At 38.7% G+C, this 20,048-nt stretch overlaps 1 protein-coding gene and 1 long non-coding RNA gene across 3 annotated transcripts in view; both read right to left on the bottom strand.

The window, feature by feature from the left end:
• LOC121949926 (zinc finger protein AEBP2-like) overlaps positions 1-5,453 on the bottom strand; it is a 34,911-nt gene extending 29,458 nt beyond the window's left edge. For both annotated transcript variants that reach the window (XM_042495791.1, XM_042495792.1), the window contains exons 1-4: positions 4,845-5,453; positions 3,222-3,432; positions 2,072-2,179; positions 1,561-1,747 (exon numbers count right to left, since the gene is read on the bottom strand). In XM_042495791.1, coding sequence (XP_042351725.1) covers positions 1,561-1,747; positions 2,072-2,179; positions 3,222-3,432; positions 4,845-5,383 — 1,045 coding nt within the window. In that variant the 5' untranslated portion in view covers positions 5,384-5,453. The remainder of the gene's footprint in view (positions 1-1,560; positions 1,748-2,071; positions 2,180-3,221; positions 3,433-4,844) is intronic.
• Positions 5,454-14,484: 9,031 nt separating this feature from the next.
• On the bottom strand, positions 14,485-16,417 carry LOC121950773. The gene is made up of 3 exons (XR_006106341.1): positions 16,332-16,417; positions 15,180-15,613; positions 14,485-15,038 (listed from the first exon to the last, which is right to left on the bottom strand). It is a non-coding gene; the product is annotated as an uncharacterized LOC121950773 (long non-coding RNA).
• Positions 16,418-20,048: the final 3,631 nt, after the last annotated feature.

Raw genomic sequence — 20,048 nt, 5'->3', positions numbered from 1 at the left:
TACTAGACGAGATGTAATACTTTAAGGACTTTGCCTGCCTTTTTTGTGTTCTCCAATAGACCTTCAAGTTCTTCCCCGTCTCATGTGAGTTCTTGGATTTCACAAACAGAACTGGAACAGTCTGGAGTCAAAGCCCAAACACCTTGCAGACTAAATGGCCTAAGAACTTTGGTATGTTAAAACAGCCACTACACTACTCATAAACAGAAGTTTTTTATATTATAACCTTTTAGTGAAAAATGCATCTGTAAAGGAAGCACTGAGCATATGACTGGATAAATAAGAGTCAGATTATACTGCAAGAGTTGTGGAAGTGGTTGTACTCAGGTTTTGATATAGTTTTGCTGTTGTTAAAGATGATCCCTAGAGACTTTAATACATGAAGAATGTTCGCCTTTTTTGGAGTCTCTGTTTTCCATGGAGGCGTGCAATATAAACAAAGTTTCTTCATGAATTTAAGGCAACATGGGGTGAGTAATGGATATAATAACGGTCATATAAATCCTTAACTAAAAGTGTAAAATATACAATAATGAGAGAGATGTTTTATGAAGACAGCAGAAAACTGCAACATGCAATCTGTCTGTAATGTAAAAAAAAAAACATTTTTGTGATCTAACTTCATACATATTTAGACATCAATACACAACTACAGCTGCCTGAATTTTAATACAAGCAAAAGGTGTAAAAGTAGAAAAAAAAGAACTGAGTGTGCATAATGCAGACACAAGCCATCTGAGGTAAAACATGCCACCATGGAGCCAAGTATCAGTATCAACATGAGCGCAGACACATCAGCTGAGAGGAACTATGCAAATAGATTAAAAAGCTGTTCTCTGAAATGCAATAAATTGCCATGGGGAGGATCTCTCTGTGTAGCTGGCACAATAGCATGTAGCCATTTGTGTGTGTGCTGTCCAGCTCTAGCTTCTCCAACAAACAGATAAGTGTGGTTAGAAGTAGGGGTCGACAGATTAACGGTCTGGCCGATTACTGGGGCTGATTTTTGGCATTTTGCAGATTATCTGTGTCGGCATTTTATTTTCGTGATTGCCGATAAAATAACTTAATTAAAAAGAGCAGAGAAAGTGTCAGCATGGGAGGAACTTTTACCCTGTAAAACCTCAGGGAGATATTTTTGTTTATTCATTTTCCATTTGAATTTTCATTTGACAAAAAAAAGTTGCTGGGAACTTGCTGTATTCAATGTTAAACGTTTCGGTTTTGATTTTTGCTAAAAGGCATTTAAACAAAATTTTGCGTTGGAATTTTTTTCAAATTCTATGTACTGACAGAAAGATTTTTTATTTTTATTATAAATGCATATTGGTTCCAAATATTTGTTATTGGTCTCATTAACTACTAATAATTAGTATCGGTATTGGCCCTGAAAACCCACTATCGGCCAGCCCCTAGTTAGAAGCTGAAACCATCAGCTTACGCACAACAGACATGGCAGAAAAAGGCTCAAAAAATGTGTTCAGCCTGTAATCCTTCCCAATAAAGAAAAGAGGAAGACACTTTGAAATAGGTTAGTTTGTGTGTCTGTTAGGTACGTACGTAGGGAGCACCTGCGTTTGTTCCTGAGTTTCTTCCTCTTGTTGAGTCCAGCCTTGGAGGGGGACTCCTCCTTCAGTTTGGTCTGGCTGGACACTTTGGAGGAGCTCTGCTGGCTGAAGTGGCTGGGGACATGGCGAGCTAACCCGCCTTGGGAAGCAAAGCTGGCATTGCAGCCACCAACTACACACTATAGCACAGCAAACAAAAAAAGAATATAGGTTATATTTGCCACTTAACAGGGCAAAATGACAACATTTTAATCAAATTACTAACTTTATTTTAAGGCAAAGTAGGGTCAGGCACTACCATGCATTTACTATCACAAAATATAACCAACATACACATAAAGGGGACTGTCCTCTGCATACAGACTTCTTTAGTAGTAAAACAACAAAAACAATGGCTAGATGTTTATGCTATAAATATTGATCAGTATCATATCACTGATGATCACAAACTGGGGAAAGAGCTGCAGATATATATTGTATCCTCGTTAGAGTGTTTGTTTTACCTTGAAGGGCTTGTCTCCACTGTGGGTCAACATGTGTCTCTGGAGCCAACTTTGACTGGTGGATGGTGTGTTATATACCTTACAGCCCTTCCACAGACACACAAACACCTGAGACACAAACATGAAAAGAGGAAAAGGAGAAAAAGAAAAAGAGTGGGGCAGAGTAAAAACAGAGGTTGATTTCCATGACAGTTTGGAGAGGGACTGTTGGACAGAAACACAAAGAGAGATCTCTCAAATTATATAAATCCCACTCCTAACTTCCATTCCCTGGACACTGGGGATTTTGTTGAAACCTCAAGTGGAAAGGGTCCAAGTGTTTTCTGGTATTTCTTATGTCAAGAAACAGAAAATGTAAATATGTGACTGTGAACCTAAATCAATGTTACATTGATTGACATTTTTGCATTGCACATGTTCGACATACTGCAAACAATTGCACAATCTTCAGTCCATATTTTGCACATTCCATCCTCTGTGTTTTAAACACTGCCCCACTCTTTTCATTGTAAAGGAGGTATATATTACATATTTTTATTGTAATTTTCTATTTTGTATCTATGATTCTGCACTTTTTAACGTTTTCTTTTTTTTTCTTTTTTTTTTTACTTTGTTAGGCAAAATCCCCTAAAGACATATTTGGCAATAAATCTGTTTCTGATTATGATCAGCACAGCTGCAGAAGCCGACAATGGCTGTGCTTGCTATTATTTTTTTTTAAAACCGTTATCTCGAAATCATGAGTAATCATTTTGTCATCTCAAGATAACGAAGCAATTTGAACCAACTCTTTAACACTCAACGGTTGTATGCAGTCTAATTGTAGCAAGTCATTTTACTCTGTCTTGGGTGTCTGGACTGTCAATTTTAAGACTTTTTTTGCCTTTTTATGCCTTTAATTTTGACAGGACAGCTTAAGCGTGAAAGGGGGAGAGAGAGGCGATGACATGCAGCGAAGGGCCGCAGGTTGGAGTGGAGCTTGCGCCCGCTGCGGCAAGAATATAGCCTTTGTAAATAAGGGCACCCGCTCTACCAGGTGACCTACTATGCACCCCTTAATATTAAGCTACAGCCAAAAGGGACATTATCTTGCCCGACTACCTCTCAGACAGAATAAAGGAGATCAACACAAAGTTTTAAGTCTACTGACCCCTCCCCTCTGTCCATCCACATGAATGCCTCTTATATGCTCAGCCAGATCAGGACTTGAGTTGAAGCACTGTGAACAGAGGTCCCAGCAGCAAGGGTAAGCCACTGTCTTAGGCCCAGAGGAGCTGGCACTGCTCTGTCCGATCATCATAGCAGGGGTGGAGCGCCCGCTCGACACTATGCTCTCCATCTCCATTAGGGTGCTGCTGATACTACAGAGAAGGAGAAGGTGAGTAGACCAAGAAAAGAAAAAGGAAGAATACAGTCCCACTGTTATAAAACATGTGTGCCAAGGCCATCGTCTTCATTGCTTAGATGAGGCTTTGAACAGCCATGAAGAACAGGTGCAGATATTACAAGCCACATTAAATGGTCACTATGCGTGAAAGCCTTCAGGCTGCAACTGATTTTTCATGCATGCCACTTTTATCACTCATGCCAAATCCATTACAGTGCTGCATTCAATATCCCTAGCACAAGATTATTAATTTGCTGTGCTGTCAACATCATCAATGGGCTAGTAGGCAATAGTTAACTCATCACTCATTCAACAAGTGACTGCTCCTTGTTTACACTTTTACACCAATGCTTTAATCACATTTTATGAAGGGGATTGGCAGAAATACCTTTCAATAAATGTAATTTTTACCCTGGATGTTTGACCCTCAGTGTGCAGAATAATGCATGTGTAGAATATGACACGAGAAAGCTGTCTTCCCACTCATCTACTGAAGTTTCTGAGCGTTTACTTCGAAATCTGTCATATGGATTGTCTATTCTGTAATTTAATACTGTTGCTCTGTTTCTACACAAGACATTGTTGCATATCTGTACGTCCTGGGAGAGGGATCTGTCCTCGGTTGTGCTTTCAGAGGTTTCTTCAATTTTTCATCACTTCAGCTGTTTTTATTTTAGGGTCCAAGGTCAGAGGGTGTTGAATGTTGTAAAGCCCTCTGAGGCAAACTGGGAGTTTAGATATTGGGCAATATGAGTAAAATCTAATTGAACAGAATCAAGACCTTGACCTGCACTATGATTTTGTGACATTACAACTAATTTGGATGCCATTAACGGTCCCACATGCAAGCTACACAAGTGTGACTGAGACAACTGAAAACTCTCCCATAAACATGCTGATAATTGACTTTTTAGTGAGTTAGGAGCCATCTTGCATCCAGCAGTTAAACTTTTGAAATGCACTCTTCTATAGTATATACTTTTTATACACCTGCAAAAAGATTATGGATCAATGAAGGAGGAGTGGCATTTTGATCATAGTGGTTAACTTTTTCAAGGGAAAACCACATTAGGCACAAACATTATTATTCAAGCAGAGCATATCTAACTGAACAGGTTTTGAAACATGTCTGACGTTACTGGCTGATGTGAAAATATGACACGTTGAAATTGAAATTAACACGCTGATTTGACATTTGTGGTTCGTGACATGAAGGTGTACATTTTAAAGCTTGACCTGTTAACAACAAACACTCTAATTAACGTTAGCTAACTAAGTTGTTATCGTATATTCATTAAAAGACGAGTTGCTAATACTGACTTGTTGTTCGTGGCTAACGTTTCTGTAACACCGCTCAACACTGATCATTCATTTCCCACAACCAACCTGTCCTCCGAGTCCATGCGGCTCAGCGGTTCACCATCCGAGGATGATACCTCGACACTCGGTCGCCTCTTGTCGCCCAGCTCCCCTCCTCCGGCTTTCTCACCATCTTCGCAAACTGTTTTACTCTTCTCGCAGTTTATCACTGAACACCGGCTGTCCTCTCCCAGGTCCTCCTTGGCTTCTTTTAACGCGGTATCGTTAGTAGTTTCATTGTTACCTTCTCCCGGGTTTATCTGGGACTCCGGCTTTTGCTCCGGTTCTTCAGGAGTGGCTGCCGCCGCCTCCTGGTTCACAGTTACCGTACTGTCGTCTGTCACCGCCTCGCTCGCGGCCTTGTCTGCCGCTGCAGCGGGTTTCTCCTCGTCGGCCTCCGCGTACACCTCTTCCATTTTCGGTTCTACGCCACTGCGGGGCTCCTCTGTTTCCGGCTCGGCGAGGGCCTTTTCTTTCTCCTCACCGGTGCTCTCCGCTGTCTCGACAGGCGGTACATCGTTCCCGACACTCAGCGCGGGTGTTTCTTCTGAAGCCGCAGCAGCCATTTCAGCGGCGGAGGGGCCGTGAGACACTTTCGGTATTAAAATTTCGCCGTGGCACCGAAATGCTCCTCTGCAGAAGAAGGGTGGGTCAACTCACACAGCCTGCTCTCTGATTGGTCAGAGGCGGCACGAGGAGGAGAAGCTCTGACGTTGGTATTTAAACTTTCCATGTGTTTCAAGATTCTTTTAAATATGGAAGTCTTTGTTTACTACAGCAAAGGCTCCCAAATTATTAAGGCGTCATGCACAGATACTGTAATTCTGTTAAGGTATAACATTATATCCGTAGAGGGTCTTGGACAGGATGCAATGGCAATAATTTTACCAGTGCTGTCAGTTAAAAGCCATATTCAAAGCAGACATTTTGACACGCATAGTAGGAAAAGCACAGGTGTAGGTGTATTTAATAACATTAGTGACGGCTGCATTCCACTTAGAGGAGGCCCTGATGTTGTCTGGCTCACTTAATGGGAAACTTGGAAAGGTTAATGTTATTAATTCCACCTGTGCTTATTCTTTCACTGAGAAGTCAAAATGTCTGCAGAGAATCTGGACCAAAACCAATCAATAACATCTTATCTCCATTTATAACTCATGGGTGGCTCATTAGAAAGCCTCTGGATGCATCCAGAGGTTTTTATTGATCAATATCTAAAACTCAACCACTGCTGGATTGCCAGCTTGGCAAATTAGGCCAAAGGCCACGGGCCTGACAGCCAATTTTTTGCACAGGAGCCCCAAACAAGTTTAGAAAAGTTTGTTTTTTCTGCACATAAATGTATATTTCAAAAAAGAGGAAGAAGAAGAAAAATTTGAACTGTGCCAGAGAGGTTTGTTGCCAAAAGTGGCTTGTGAAGATACCTTCCCTATTAAATAACAAAAGTCATAAAATAAAACAAAAATTGTATCATTGATTAAAGTTTTAAGATATAGCAGTAATACGAAATTGATACAAATGTACAAATTACAAGAAGTTTATGCATACAAATTGAGATTAATGACGAAGGAATCAATGAAATGTTATGTTGGTGAATTTAAGAGTCCTATTAAGACGTTTGTTTGTTTGTTTTTTACAATTAGGCCTATAATATGAATGTTGATTTTGGTGATGGAAATGGTTGGTTGCCTACCAAAGACATGGTACTCATATTTTAATTAATTTTAATTAAGGGAAGTCCAAGAAGTTAATCCAACCATTAAAAAAAAATAAAATAAAAAGTTTTATTGCTTTGTTGCCAAACAGGCATTAACCCACGATTTGGCGGTGCCTGGGGCCTCCGACCTCTAGGGGGCCTCCACACCCCACCAACTGTAACATCCAGCCTTTACTCCTTCTTCTTTTTTTTAAAATCAGAGAAATACTTAACTTTATGCTAGTACCTGTGTTGAAATATTAATAAATTCATGTGGGTACTTTATTTCATTATAACAAAAGTTTTAAAGGTTGTTTTGTTGCTGTGCCTGTGATGATGACGATGAGTCATGTTACCTTGAGAACTGACCTAACATAGGCTATCATTCTCCTCATAGCAGAAAATGGATTTTAAAAAATGGTGGACCACTGGAGCAGCAGCAGGGTGAGCTTAAAATACGGAAAAATATTTCCTCAATTTCAGTTTTTTTTTCACTCTGGAAAAGAGCCAGAATGCTGCAGTGAGAAGGACGTAGCCTATTTTTTGGGCCTGATGCTAATGTGGAGGACAAGCCGGATACCGAAGCAGATGGTGGAGACCCGTTGGCGGGTAGGCAAGGAGTTTAACAGCCCCACGATTTATCTTTTTCCTATCTATTTTAGTCTTGACAGTTTTATTTCACTATTTAAACCATCAAGGCCAGGCGCCATCGTGCCCCCGCCACCCCCCTGAAAAGTCAAATGGATTTTATTCATATATTTATATATTCTATATGTAGCGCAAAATCACAACAAAGTCATCTGAGGTCACTTTTCATATGGAATAGGTCTAGACCATGTTTTTTATTGAGTAAACTAAATATGCGTATGAAATTGATGCTTTCGAATGAATGTTTCAGTTTCAGCTGAAAGAGTCAGTGAAATGTTGGTGAATTTAAGAGTCTCTGTAAATTCTGCGCCCCAAAACGCACACGCACCGAGATTAACTCTGGTTAGAGTTAATACTGAAAATGCACAGAAATAGTTACCTGTTTTGTTTTTAGGACACACGCTAAGATTTCATGTCCACGGGCCTCTTCACTTTTAGTCTGTGGCTGGGGAAAGTTACTGCAGCAAAATGACCACAAGAGGGAGCCACAGTTCAAAATTTAAAATGGTTGCGTTAGTCATTCCACTGACCCATTCTACATTTATTTCTGATGAAGGTAATACATTTAATTATTACTCCATTATTCAAACTAAAACCTCTAAATGTTTATTTTTTGTGACCTGAAATCAGGGATACACATTTTAATAGCCAGACCCTGAGTCATGTTAGCATGATTTTTGCTCTTTACAAAGCTGACAAAGCTGAACTTGAGCTTATGAACATGAGTGAGTAAGTTTATGGCTTTATTATCAGCTTGTTAAATTGCTTTTTATGATGAGAAAGAACACAGAACAAACATATGAGAAAAAAGAGAAGAGAAAAGAAAGAAAAAAAAAAAAAGCAAAAAGGCCCCCCCCCACCACCCCTAAGTAAACAATAAACAAGTAGAACACGAACATGATCAGCTCATCACACAGAGAAGTAACAAAGACCACAGTCATGACAACAAATTAAACATACATGTTTTAAAGAAAAACTGCAAAGTGAACGGTGAATGGTAAAATAAGGAATATGCACAGCAAGGCGTTTCACAGTGGTGGACACAGTAGTCCTATCGTTGAAGTAGTTGCAGCACCGGATCCCACATCTTTTTAAATATATCTCCCCTGTCTTCATTCAGAAATCTCAGTCTTTCCAGGTGAAGCATATTTGCCATTTCTCCCAGCCACAAGTCATACGAGGGTGCAAAGTCTGACCTCCATGCCCGGAGAATAACTTCTTTGCAATTAAAATAGGATAGCCTTCTTCTAATGAATATGTTCCATAGCCTTTTCTCATATGTATTTGTTAGCATGTTGACCAGTATGTCTTAATCTGTATGGCAAAGTAGTTCACAGAGCAGCAAAAGCCGTTATGGATCCCATACATCATCTTTCAATTCTGCACCCAGTTCATCTTTCCATGCCTGCCTAATGTTTGCTGTCTTGTGCAAAATCTGGTTTCCAGAAGAAGGAGACTGCCCCTTTAGTAGCAAGGTCAAACTTATTTATTGCCTCATGTTCTTCCAGAATTTCAAAGTTAGATAAGTGGGTCCTGACAAAATTTCAAATTTGAAAGTATCGAAAAAGGCCAGTTTTGGGAATGTCATATTTAGCTACAAGTTGTGGGTATGAGGCAAAAATGCCTTGAATATATAAATCACCTATATTGCAAATGCCTTTCCGCTTCCAGAGGAGAAAAACACTATCAGACAGACCTGGCAAAAAAGAATGATTTTCACATATTGGGGTGTCCAGGTAGATTTTTGGAGCCTTAATGTAATGTTTTATCTGCTTCCAGATTTTTATGGTGTTGCCAATTACAAAACTGCTGTTAAAGCATTCCTTTTTAACAGTAGTAGGGCTGTTAAGAAGAGCAGATAGTGAAGTTTTTTTGCAAAGCATTTTTCTATACACAACCATGCAGGGCAGATGTCTGCCTCCGAGGGAGGGCCCTTCTTCCACCATGCAAGAATAGATAAGTGTGCCGCCCAATAATACAACTTAAAATTCGGCAAAGCGAAACCTCCCATATCCTTTGGTTTTGATAGGTGTTTTTTAGAGATTCTAACAGTTTTATAACTCCAAACAAAAGGTATAATAATCGAGTCTAACTGCTTGAAATATGATTGCGCAATAAAACATGGAATGGACTGGAAAAGGTGGAGGAAGCGGGGCAATACAATCATCTTGATTGCATTCATCCTCCCAACCATAGATATCGGGAGGGTTCTCCAAAACTCGATATTAGTTTTGACTTGCTCAATTTTGTTTTGCCAGTTTAACCGGAGGAGATCATTTGGATTTTTGGTGACAATCACTCCTAAATATGTAAAAGTTTTGTAGGATTTTTTAAATGGAATGGATTGCAAGTATGTCTTGTTAACTGTTGCGGAGACGGGCATAAGTTCACTTTTCTCCCAGTTGATAGAAAATCCTGAGAGGCCACCAAATTTATCAATGAGAGTCAGGAGAGGAGGTATTGATGCTTGTGGCTGAGAAATGTACAGGAGGACGGGCATATATAATGAAAGATGATGTTTTTAAAACATGTTAATGGGGGAGATTAAAGGACTCTGTCTGATACTTGCAGCGAGCGGTTCGATGATAATTGCGAACAAAAAGGGGGAGAGGGGGCAACCTTGACGGGTCCCACGGTGAACTGCAAATGGAGGGGAGATATTCTGATTTGTAATAACTGATGCAGTCGGTCGTAAGTAAATTATTTCAATCCACTTCATGAAAGAGGGTCCAAATCCAAATTTTTTGAGCACAGACATCATGTAAGGCCACTCTACTTGATCAAACGCGCATTGCGCATCCAGTGAAATAACAACCGCCTCTCCTGAATGCTTGGCATATAGTATATTGAAAAGGCGGCGTAAATTAAAATACATATGTCGACTGGGCATAAAGCCAGTTTGATCTGGATGTATGATGGAGCATATGCATTCTTTAAGTCTATTGGCAAGAATTTTTCCAAGAATTTTGGTTTCGATGGATAATAGCGAAATCGGGCGATATGATGATACCATCTGAGGGTCACGGCCTGACTTTGGAATTAGTGAAATATTAGCTTTATATAAGGTAGGCGGCAAAGCCGAGGATAACTTTGTGTGATTGAACATTCGTAAGAGCAGCGGGGACACCTTAGAGCCAAATTTTTTGAAAAACTCTACATTAAAACCATCTGGACCAGGTGCTTTGTTATTTGGAAAGGAAGAGATAACCTGGGTAATCTCATCTAGATTGATGGCTCTGTCTAACATATCAGCTGAGTCCAATGATAATTTAGGTAAATCCAGACTCTCAAAGAATGCATTAAAGGCTTGAAGGTCTAGGCCGCCCTGTGACTTGTAGACATTAGCATAGAAATCTGCAAAACATTCATTGATCTTCACTGGGTCAGTATGCAAGGTTCCTTTTTCGGATTTGATACAATGTATGGCTCTAGAAGCCTGTATTTGCCTTAGCTGGTCGGCTAATAGCTTGTGTGGCTTGTCGCCAAGCTCAAAAAATATCTCTGTCTGACTTGTACTAGTAATTTTGATGCATTTTTTGACATTATAGAGTTATATTCATACCGTAGAGCTGTTATTTTATTAAGTACTTCTAGTTTACGCTCAGTTTTGTATGTTTTTTATTCTAGTTTGGTCAATTTGGTCAATTGATCATCGATTTCAGTTAATCTTTCCTTTGATTTTTTTTTCTCTATTGCCTCATATGATATTATATGGCCTCTAAGGACAGCCTTCATGGCCTCCCACAGAGTGGAATCATCTACATCGCCCGTATCGTTGCTGCTTAAAATACAGTTCTATTTTATCAGAAAGATAAGTTTACAGAAATTTTCATCTTTTAATAGTGCATTATTCAAACGCCAGCTATATTCACCTCTCTTGTGGTTCAAGTCAAGACTTAATGAAACAGGAGCGTGGTCTGATATTAGTATATTATGGTAAGTGCAGTCAACAACTGACTGTAGTAGCTTAGAATCAATCAAAAAGTAGTCAATCCTGGAATAGGATTTATGTACTGCGGAAAAATAAGAAAAATCCCTCACGGTGGGATGGAGAAGCCTCCAGATATCCACCAAATTATAAGATTGCATAAGATTGTTGAGCATGCCAGTGTTTCTAAATACAGCAGTGTGGGAGTGCTGTCGATCGAGAACAGGGTCTAAGACGTAGTTGAAATCCCCACCCATGATTACATTTGAATCTGACAGATTTGGCAGGGTATTGTAAAGGTTCTGAAAGAAAATTGGGTCATCATCGAAATTGGGCCCGTAAACATTTACTAGAATTAATGGCGTGGAGTTCAGAGTCCCAAAAACTATCACATACCTGCCCCTATGGTCCGAAATTGTTTGAGAATGGATAAATGGTATATTTTTACTTATCATAATTGCAACGCCCCTAGATTTTGTACTGAAGTTGGATTGATAGACCTGAGAAGCCCATGAGGGACATAGTATTTTTTCTGCTGTTTTTTTTTAATGTGTGTCTCCTGGAGAAAATATATGTCTGATTTAAGTGCTCGTAAATGAGCATACACCTTTCCCCTTTTCAGTGGGCTGTTCATCCCTCTTACATTCCAGCTAGTTATTTTAATTTTACCATTGCTGCGTCCATGAGAATCAGCTAACATACTGAGTATCTACTGTATATATAAAAATGAAAACATTTTCCATGACTGTGATAAGGCATATTCAATTAATTCAAACAAACAGATGTGCTGCTGAGTAATCACCCCATAACAAACACAAAACCCTTCCGTGTGAACACAGGAGTAGTACTTCCATACCCCTAACTTAAAGTTAAAACTAGACTTGGGAACCTGCTGGTGGTCCAGACTAGCAGTATAACTATCCATCTTCCTCCAGCCTTGGGAGAACAGGCACCCCACTTCACAGACAAGTATTGAGAAAACAATAAAACTTAATAGTCCTCACGCAAACTGAACATGAGCATATCTTATGAACTGGCAGTCTTTGTTAAACAACATAACTTACGTCATCCTTTAGTACCGCAGCATTTATCATATAATGTGTCCAGGATATCAGTCTGCCCCCCGGCTTACAGTAGCGCTGGCGGCAGCGTCCCATCCCTCAGCCTCGCGGCTCAGGAACTCTTCAGCTTCGGCCGGGGTGGTAAACGTGGCAGTGTTGTTGTTTACCGTGACCATGAACCGTGCTGGATGCCGGAATCCACACCGGATCGACTTAGCCCTGCACTTCTCCCTGATAGCTTGGAATGCCTGTCGTTTCTTCATTGTGGCTGAAGTGAAATCCGGAAAGATGTACACCGGGCGCCCATCATATCGTAGAGGAGCTTTCTCTCTTGCGAGCCGCAGCACGAGCTCTTTCACCTGGTAATAGTGTATCCTGCCGATGATGGCTCTCGCCTTGCCGTCTGTAGCCGGAGCTAAGCTGCGATGGGCCCGGTCTACTTCTATTGGGAGGTTGAAATGCTCCTCTCCGAGCAGTATAGGAAGCAGCTTAGAAAAACTCTGTAGGCTGGCCATTTTCTGTCTTCTCCTTGATTCCGACGATACGAATATTCTGCCTGCGGGAGCGAGCTTCAAGATCATCTAGCTTGGCTTGCTGCTGCTTGTACTGAGACGCTAATGTGTCACATCGCTTCTCCAGCCCCTCTAGTCGCCTCTCGTGTGACTCGGTGGCGGCCTCGGTATTTGACACCCGCTCGCTTACTTCGGTTAGAGCAGCTTTAAAATCCGAGATGACTCCGTTGAGCTCAGCGAACCATGTCGACCTTGCTGTCCAGCGTTTTTATGGCTGTCAGGATGTCTTCAATGGTAGAAGGAGCCGGGGAGCTAGCTACGTTGGAGTTAGCTTCACATGCGTCTGTTAGCATGGCTCCGTGGTCGCCAGAGTCGTCCTCACCGGGACATTTTTCTTGCTTCTTTCCTTTACCGGTTTTCGTCATCTTAACTAAAATGTTGTAGTTCACTTCAGACAGTATAAAGTGATTGAAACATTCACATATGTGTCGGCAACAATGCGACAGGGACTGCAGAAGATCCCGTTTTTAAATAATTACAACCCAGACACAGGAAAAATTACAAATAATCTTTGTCTGCAGCAATAAAGTGGCTCCTCCTTTCTTTGTAATGGAGGGATCTACATCTCTTATAAAGTCATCTCTCTCTTTGATAGATGTTCTTTACAATAAATGGATAAATATGAATGGTTAGCGCATGACCTATGTCTGAAAAACAAAGTTAGTATCTTATAAAAGACTTCAGTGAATTAAAATGATGTGAAAGTATGTTGCATTGGCTTGTAAAAAATGAAAATGGAACTGCAACAATAACAGTATCAAAGCTGTGTTGTGTGGCGCCCCAAAGAGGGGAAACAACAGAGAAATGAGAAAGTGTTGTTGTTGGCGTAAGAGCTTAAGACATCACAGTGAGCATACAGAAGTCAGAGGATAACACCCCGACGTACAGAGCAGGCAGTTTCACTTCTTAATAGATCATAAATTAGAAATGTATGAGTTATGGCTTATGGATGTGGATAAACAAGTAATCCACATGATCTTGATATAATGATTTAGAGCTTTTAGAAAAAATGTGCTCTTTGGTTTATTGTTAAGGAACTAAATGTATTTCCTAAAAGCTGAGAGATAAAATACTGCATTAAGTAGAAACAACTCCATCAGGTATTACAGACAAACAGGTAATCAATTGTCATAAGTTTATTTATTTCATTATGACACAGCAAATGCATGAAAAGGAAATACATGTGACACATTGTTGTTCCATGTTTGATTTGTTTGTAATTTTAGACATTATAAGTCTTCCATAGAAGACTCCACCTCACTGCATACTTGAAGCCAAAAATTTAACAATTTCACAATTATGAATAGTATTTATGTTCATAGAATATGTTAACATTTTTCTAGTATATAGCATGTCAGTACTTTTATCCTAATATATTAAAGTGTATTATGATGCATTCATATATATTGTATATTGTGTAGATAGTCTATAGATACATATCTTTTTTTTCTTTTAATACAAATATACGGTTTATATTTCTCTATTTTCTTCAATATTTTTCAATAATATAATATGCACAAAAGTGTCATATCCATTTTACATAGAAATAACATAGATAATGAAAGACAAACAGATTGAAAGGATTTAGCTTCATTCAAGACATTGAAATGATGGATGAGAAATACAGGTTTTATCAATTTTATCTTTACATTTTTGTTGATTATGATTATTCATTACCTTTACAATTCCATGGTAAGTTTTTGTCTATTTGTTGTAACAGCTAAAGTAATAACAAACAAAAAAAAATACATGCCAAGCACTACTGAAATGTTTTACAAATAAATGACTTTTTGAACAACACAACAATTATGACATATTTGAGTAGATATTTAAATGATACACATTCCATTTGTATTTCTTTGTAAAATAACTTTCTTCAAGTACATCGTTTGTTCCTGAAGGAGTATTTCTGCTGATTGTTTTGCCATTAGAGGATAGACAAACTCCAAAACAAGGTAGCCAACAGACACATCCCTGACTCATTATCACTTTGTCATCATATTAACAAACACTTGCCTTCTTATACATCCAACAGACACGTAGCATCATTACAGTATCATCCTACTGGAGTTGTGTATACTAGAGACAGAAAAATTGGGCAAAAACTGAAGATTGAAGGATTAACATGTTAATATGCACTAATGTGCATAACAAAGCTCTTCTAATACTCAAATACTTAAACATCCTTTATACTTAACGTTCCTGGTCCTCCTCTTTCGGTGATTGTTTTCTGTGTCATCCGCTTTGTTTGTACGCCTTTATGACAAGCACAAGGACAAGTGCGACAAAAATGATGAGCATCACGATTCCGATGTTCTAAAGAGTGAACAATTAATAAAAAAATTAGTTAGACAAGATGTTCATCAGCACTGTCAAGTAACCAGTCAGGTTAAAGATGATACTAAAGCTCTCATCCTACATATCAGTTTCAGATACAAAAAAGTATATTTCTCTTACCTGGGACAAAATGTAAAAGTCATGCGACTGGTTCAGCAGTTCGGAGAACCTTGTTGTGTTAGTTGGTGAACACCACTTCAGATAACTTTTATCAACAGAAACATATTTGCCAGGCCAGTCTGTGTTTCCACAAACAAAGTATTCACCATTAAGAAAAAGAAAATCCACCCATAAGTAGGCCGGGAGAATGCTGGACAAAGTTTTTAAAGAACTTTCTTCTCGCTTGACATGGATCAACAAAACCAGGAGAAATACCAGAATGGCAGGAACTCCAAAAAACCCAGCTGTAACCCAGGCGTTCCATTTAGGATCACAGGGACAGGCAAACTCCATCTCCATAATCTTCTCCAGAAGAGCCAGGATGAAGCAAGCTGTCAAATTTGTCGTAACACTGCTTTCTACGAACTTCTCAATGAAGGCTGACATAATGAATTCTACAAAGAGAAAAATACAGATTTAAAGTGAGAGAAAACATCAAAGAGGAAAAGGTTGAGTGTGTAGGATTTACAGGCATATATTGTCAGAAATGGAATGAAATATCCATTAGTTTATAATCACCTCAAAATAAGAACTGTTGTGTTTCATTATCTTACAATGAGCCATTTCTATCTACATACGAAGCAGGTCCTCTTCCGCTGTGTCTGCCATGTTGTTTCTACAGTGGCCCAGAGTGGATAAATCAAACACTATCTCTAGATAGGGTCTTTTGCATTTTTGCATCTGCCGCCAACTTGGGAGAAGTTTCAGTTGTGCAACCTCATTGCTAGATGCCACTAAATCCTACACACTGGACCTTTAATGCATTGGTTTTACTGGTTTGATTTTTTGTTCATAGGTTCACCTATTTAATAGCTTACAAACAGGACCAGTTTTTGCATCACAAAATTACACAGCACAGCTCTTTTTTAATATTTAAAAATATTTTGTAAAAATTGTCCTTCATTGTTATTAAAAACTTTTTTTTTCATTTTGAATAATGAAATATATTACCCTTTTTCACATTTTAATGCTATAATCAAACAAAGGTTTTATTTTCTGGAGTAATAAGAGTTGTCATCTGGAAACAATAAAATACCCTTAGGAAAGAAGCACACATTGTAATATAAAACCTAGACTTAATGAAATGTATATTAGGATTAAAGTTTTACCTACCTTAAGAGTTTTCCTGAGAATACCTTGAGAAAAATGTTCTTCTTGAAGCCTGCTTGAAGTAAGTGAAAGTCCTTCAACTACTTCCTCTTTTACACTTGTACTTTAGTTTTCAATCTCTACACACGTTTCAAGCATGGGCGTTTCCTTTTGTCTTTTTGCCTAGTGCAGCACTGAATTTCACCAATAGATCTGTTTGCACACTGAGACATTTTAATGTTCATGCAACAATACAAAACAGTGCTCAGTGTCCTCCACACTTTTACTGTCTGGACCTTTGTCGATTAATTAAGAGGAATAGATGCCATATCAGTGGCCTCTTCTCCAGTTTCTCTGCTGCTTCTTCTTGTACATACGATGATACAATGAGTAGCAGGAGCAAAACTGTGAGTATAGCATTTCCGAACCCCTAGATTTCAGTCAGACACCACTCAGTCAGACACTGTGATATAAACAGCCATATTTTGTGGGAAACTGGTGTTCAGTTTCTGATATTTGCAAAAACAAAAGCCATCTTTTGTTTTTACTTGAGACATGATATAAAACCTGTGTGAGCGATTCAGTAGTTCTTCTGAAATGGTTGTGTTGATGGGAGTACACCATTTCAGATATGATTTTTTATCAGTGACAAATGTGCCTGGCCGGTCTGTCTTTGCTCAGACCATGTATTGGCCATTGAGCAACATCAGGGCCAGCCACACTATGGGATGAAAGAGGCCACACAAAACATTTTTATACCCGCTATATCCGTGAATCATCGGCATTAGCACAGTAGCTGTGACTGCAGGGATTAAGAAAAATGGAATCACAAACATGCCGTTCCATGTGGGGTTACAAGAGCAAGCGAATGCCACCTCCATCATCTTTTCCACACCAGCCAGGAGGAAGCCAAAAACAACGTTTGACACAACAGGGCATTGTCCAAACTCATTCTTGAGTCGACCGATCAACTCTGCATCTGCTTTCATAATAATGATGACAATCTATACAAAGCTAATCAAAAGTGCAGATGAATAATCAGAGAAATGGTGCACATTCAGAAGGCGTTCATGGATGTCTTCATATGTCTTGGTTATAGGTTCACTTTGTGTGTTTGCACTCACAAATCTATATTTCACCCTGACAGGTGACTGAGGAAGAACAATAAATGGAGGAAGAGATCCAGGAACGTCAGAGAGCCTTATTGATATACCAGATTTTACTACTTTGTCATAACAAAACTGCGCTTAATAAGGGAATAGCAGATGGCTTTCAGGCTGCATTCAACAAGACAGGAAGTGAAAAAAAGGGTCTTGGTCTTTGTTTTTCTGAGTTTTAGAATTTGCTGTGATAACAAGGCATATCAAAACATTGTTTATCCAGCAAATAGGGCTACTTATTCCTACATTCCTTCATATTGTGTGCCTTCTTGTGGGCTTTTGATTATCTTAAGTGTCATAGCCCTCTAACCCTTATACAATAATTTTTATTTTATTTCTACTTTATTGCATAGAGACTGGAAAGGCAGGGGACAGAGAGTATTGTTCAGTCACTTTTAATGCTATTGTTAAAGAAAAATGAAAGTTTAGGAATATAAGAAATTTGTGTTAAAATGCTTTGTTTTCAAGATTGATATCAATCTAACTGAGTAACAATAAAATAATCTTATTGTGCAAAAGTAAGTACAACAAAACCTAAAAACATACTAAAACCAGGAACTGTCTTTCAGTATGGGTCTATTTCCTTAAAGCCTGCTTTAAGTGAAACTCATGCTACTGTTCACATTGGTTTCTATCTTTGCACGTCTGTTTCAAGCATGGGAGTTTCTTTTTTAGATCTTTTGTGAACCTCACATTTGTGGTCTTCAGTTTGTCTTACTGTAGCTTCGTATTTATATCATCTTAATGATAATAATTTATGGAGGTCAAACATAACATTAGTTGAAGACTGGAATCTAAAAAGCAATTTGACACTGAAAGAGAGCTAAGCTTATAAATATGAAAGCTACTAAAAGGAGGCTACATAGAGGTTAGAGTTGTGAATCCAAAACTTTGACTGGGTTATGTTACAAATGTGATGAATTATGTTATTTGGGAGCTGAAACATAGAAACAACTGGGAGTGATATATCTAGCACTCAGATGTGATGTCAGATTGTCTCAGATTGAAGATGTGCCATAAAGAAAAGTTACATTCAGGTCTATCAGTCTTGGTCTCTTGTCAGGGAGGCACACCAGTTTACTCAGCCAATTGTCATTCACAATTTTAGTGTTTGTTATGAATGTATTATAAAACAATGGTTCCTAACTAGTCCAGTCACAATTCCCAGATTTCTCCTTAGTCTTTCGTTCAAGGGCATCATATTAGATAAATAATCACATGTTCAATTTGATCTCCCAAAATGTAAACAACATAATGGCTTACAACAATAATAAATGTAAAACAGTGCAAGAATAAAAAGAAGATAAAAGCTTTGTGCCAAAAATTCACTGTACTTCAAGATAAAGTGTTTTTTTTCTTGTTGTTATTTTTTTTTACGAACATTCATAAGTCACTTGCTGTAAATTCAGACACAATGCTCTGCCTGGTTTCATTCCCAAAGTATTAAAAGACAGTGCTTGAGCAGTGTCCTCGGGGTCACTGTAATGACACCAGGGGGTTAGTGTTTGTGTGAGATCCACTGGGCTTTCCACCAACTTCAACGTAAACCAGTTTGTGTCATTATCAGACACTCTGAGCCATTTGCGTATAAAAAACATGAAAGTCCACCTAGGGTGAATTCAGGTGGATGGGTCTGACAAACAATGGAATTTGACCAAGGGGACTGGTGTTCAAGAGCATCAAACAACAACATTGGTTTGTGGCACTGAATGTGGTTAAGTGACATGCAGCTGCCTTTCTAGCAGCATTTATAGCATTTAAAGCCAAGTATTTTTAGCAACATCTTCAATCTTTTCTTAACCATAACCAAGTAGTTTTGCTGCTTAAACCTAAAAAACAACCCCTTACCACTGAAATCTTCTGCTACAGTGTGAAACATTGCCCCCCTGATTTCTGCCCATGTGGCAAAATATGACCTTTTAAGATAGAGATCACATCCCAGTGCTGTTGGATTGTCTGTTTAGTTAATGTCATCAACTTTGTTATCAACATTGGCTTGCATTTTATATGCAACATTATTGTAGAGGAAGCTTTCATTAGGAAAAGTCAAAGTAAAAGGGATATTCCACCTTTTTTACATATGAAATATGATGCAGCAGACACTTTGCATGCATTAATACAATGAATAGTTTTAAATCTTTTATTTTTTTATTTTTTGGATCACGTAGCCAATGTATGTGCAAAATAAGAAGCTGATGTGGGTACATTTTTATCCTTTTGGTAGGCTCTTTTATATTATTATAACACATTTTACACCTTCTATTAGTAGCAGTGTGGTTTTATAATAATAATAATAATAATTACTTTATTTACACAGCACCTTTAAAAACAGAGTTTACAAAGTGCTTCGACAAACGGCAAAATCACTGTCATTGCAAAATCACTGTCAAGTGGTGGATTGGATTGCTGCAGTAATTTAGCAACTCACAGATGACTGTGATTGCATTTGTTAGCTCCACTTTATGAAGACAGACAAACTTTATGAAGCTAATGAGAAACAGCGAGCTGAATTCATCCGCTGTATCATCTATTGTTGCACCCTTGAGAGAGACTTTATGAGAGATACAGAGTACTGAGTGCT

The sequence above is a fragment of the Plectropomus leopardus genome, chromosome 11 (assembly GCF_008729295.1).
Source record: "Plectropomus leopardus isolate mb chromosome 11, YSFRI_Pleo_2.0, whole genome shotgun sequence".
Classification (NCBI taxonomy): Eukaryota; Metazoa; Chordata; class Actinopteri; order Perciformes; family Serranidae; genus Plectropomus; species Plectropomus leopardus.
Note: the sequence above shows the minus strand (reverse complement) of the source record. Positions and strands in the feature narration are given on the sequence as shown.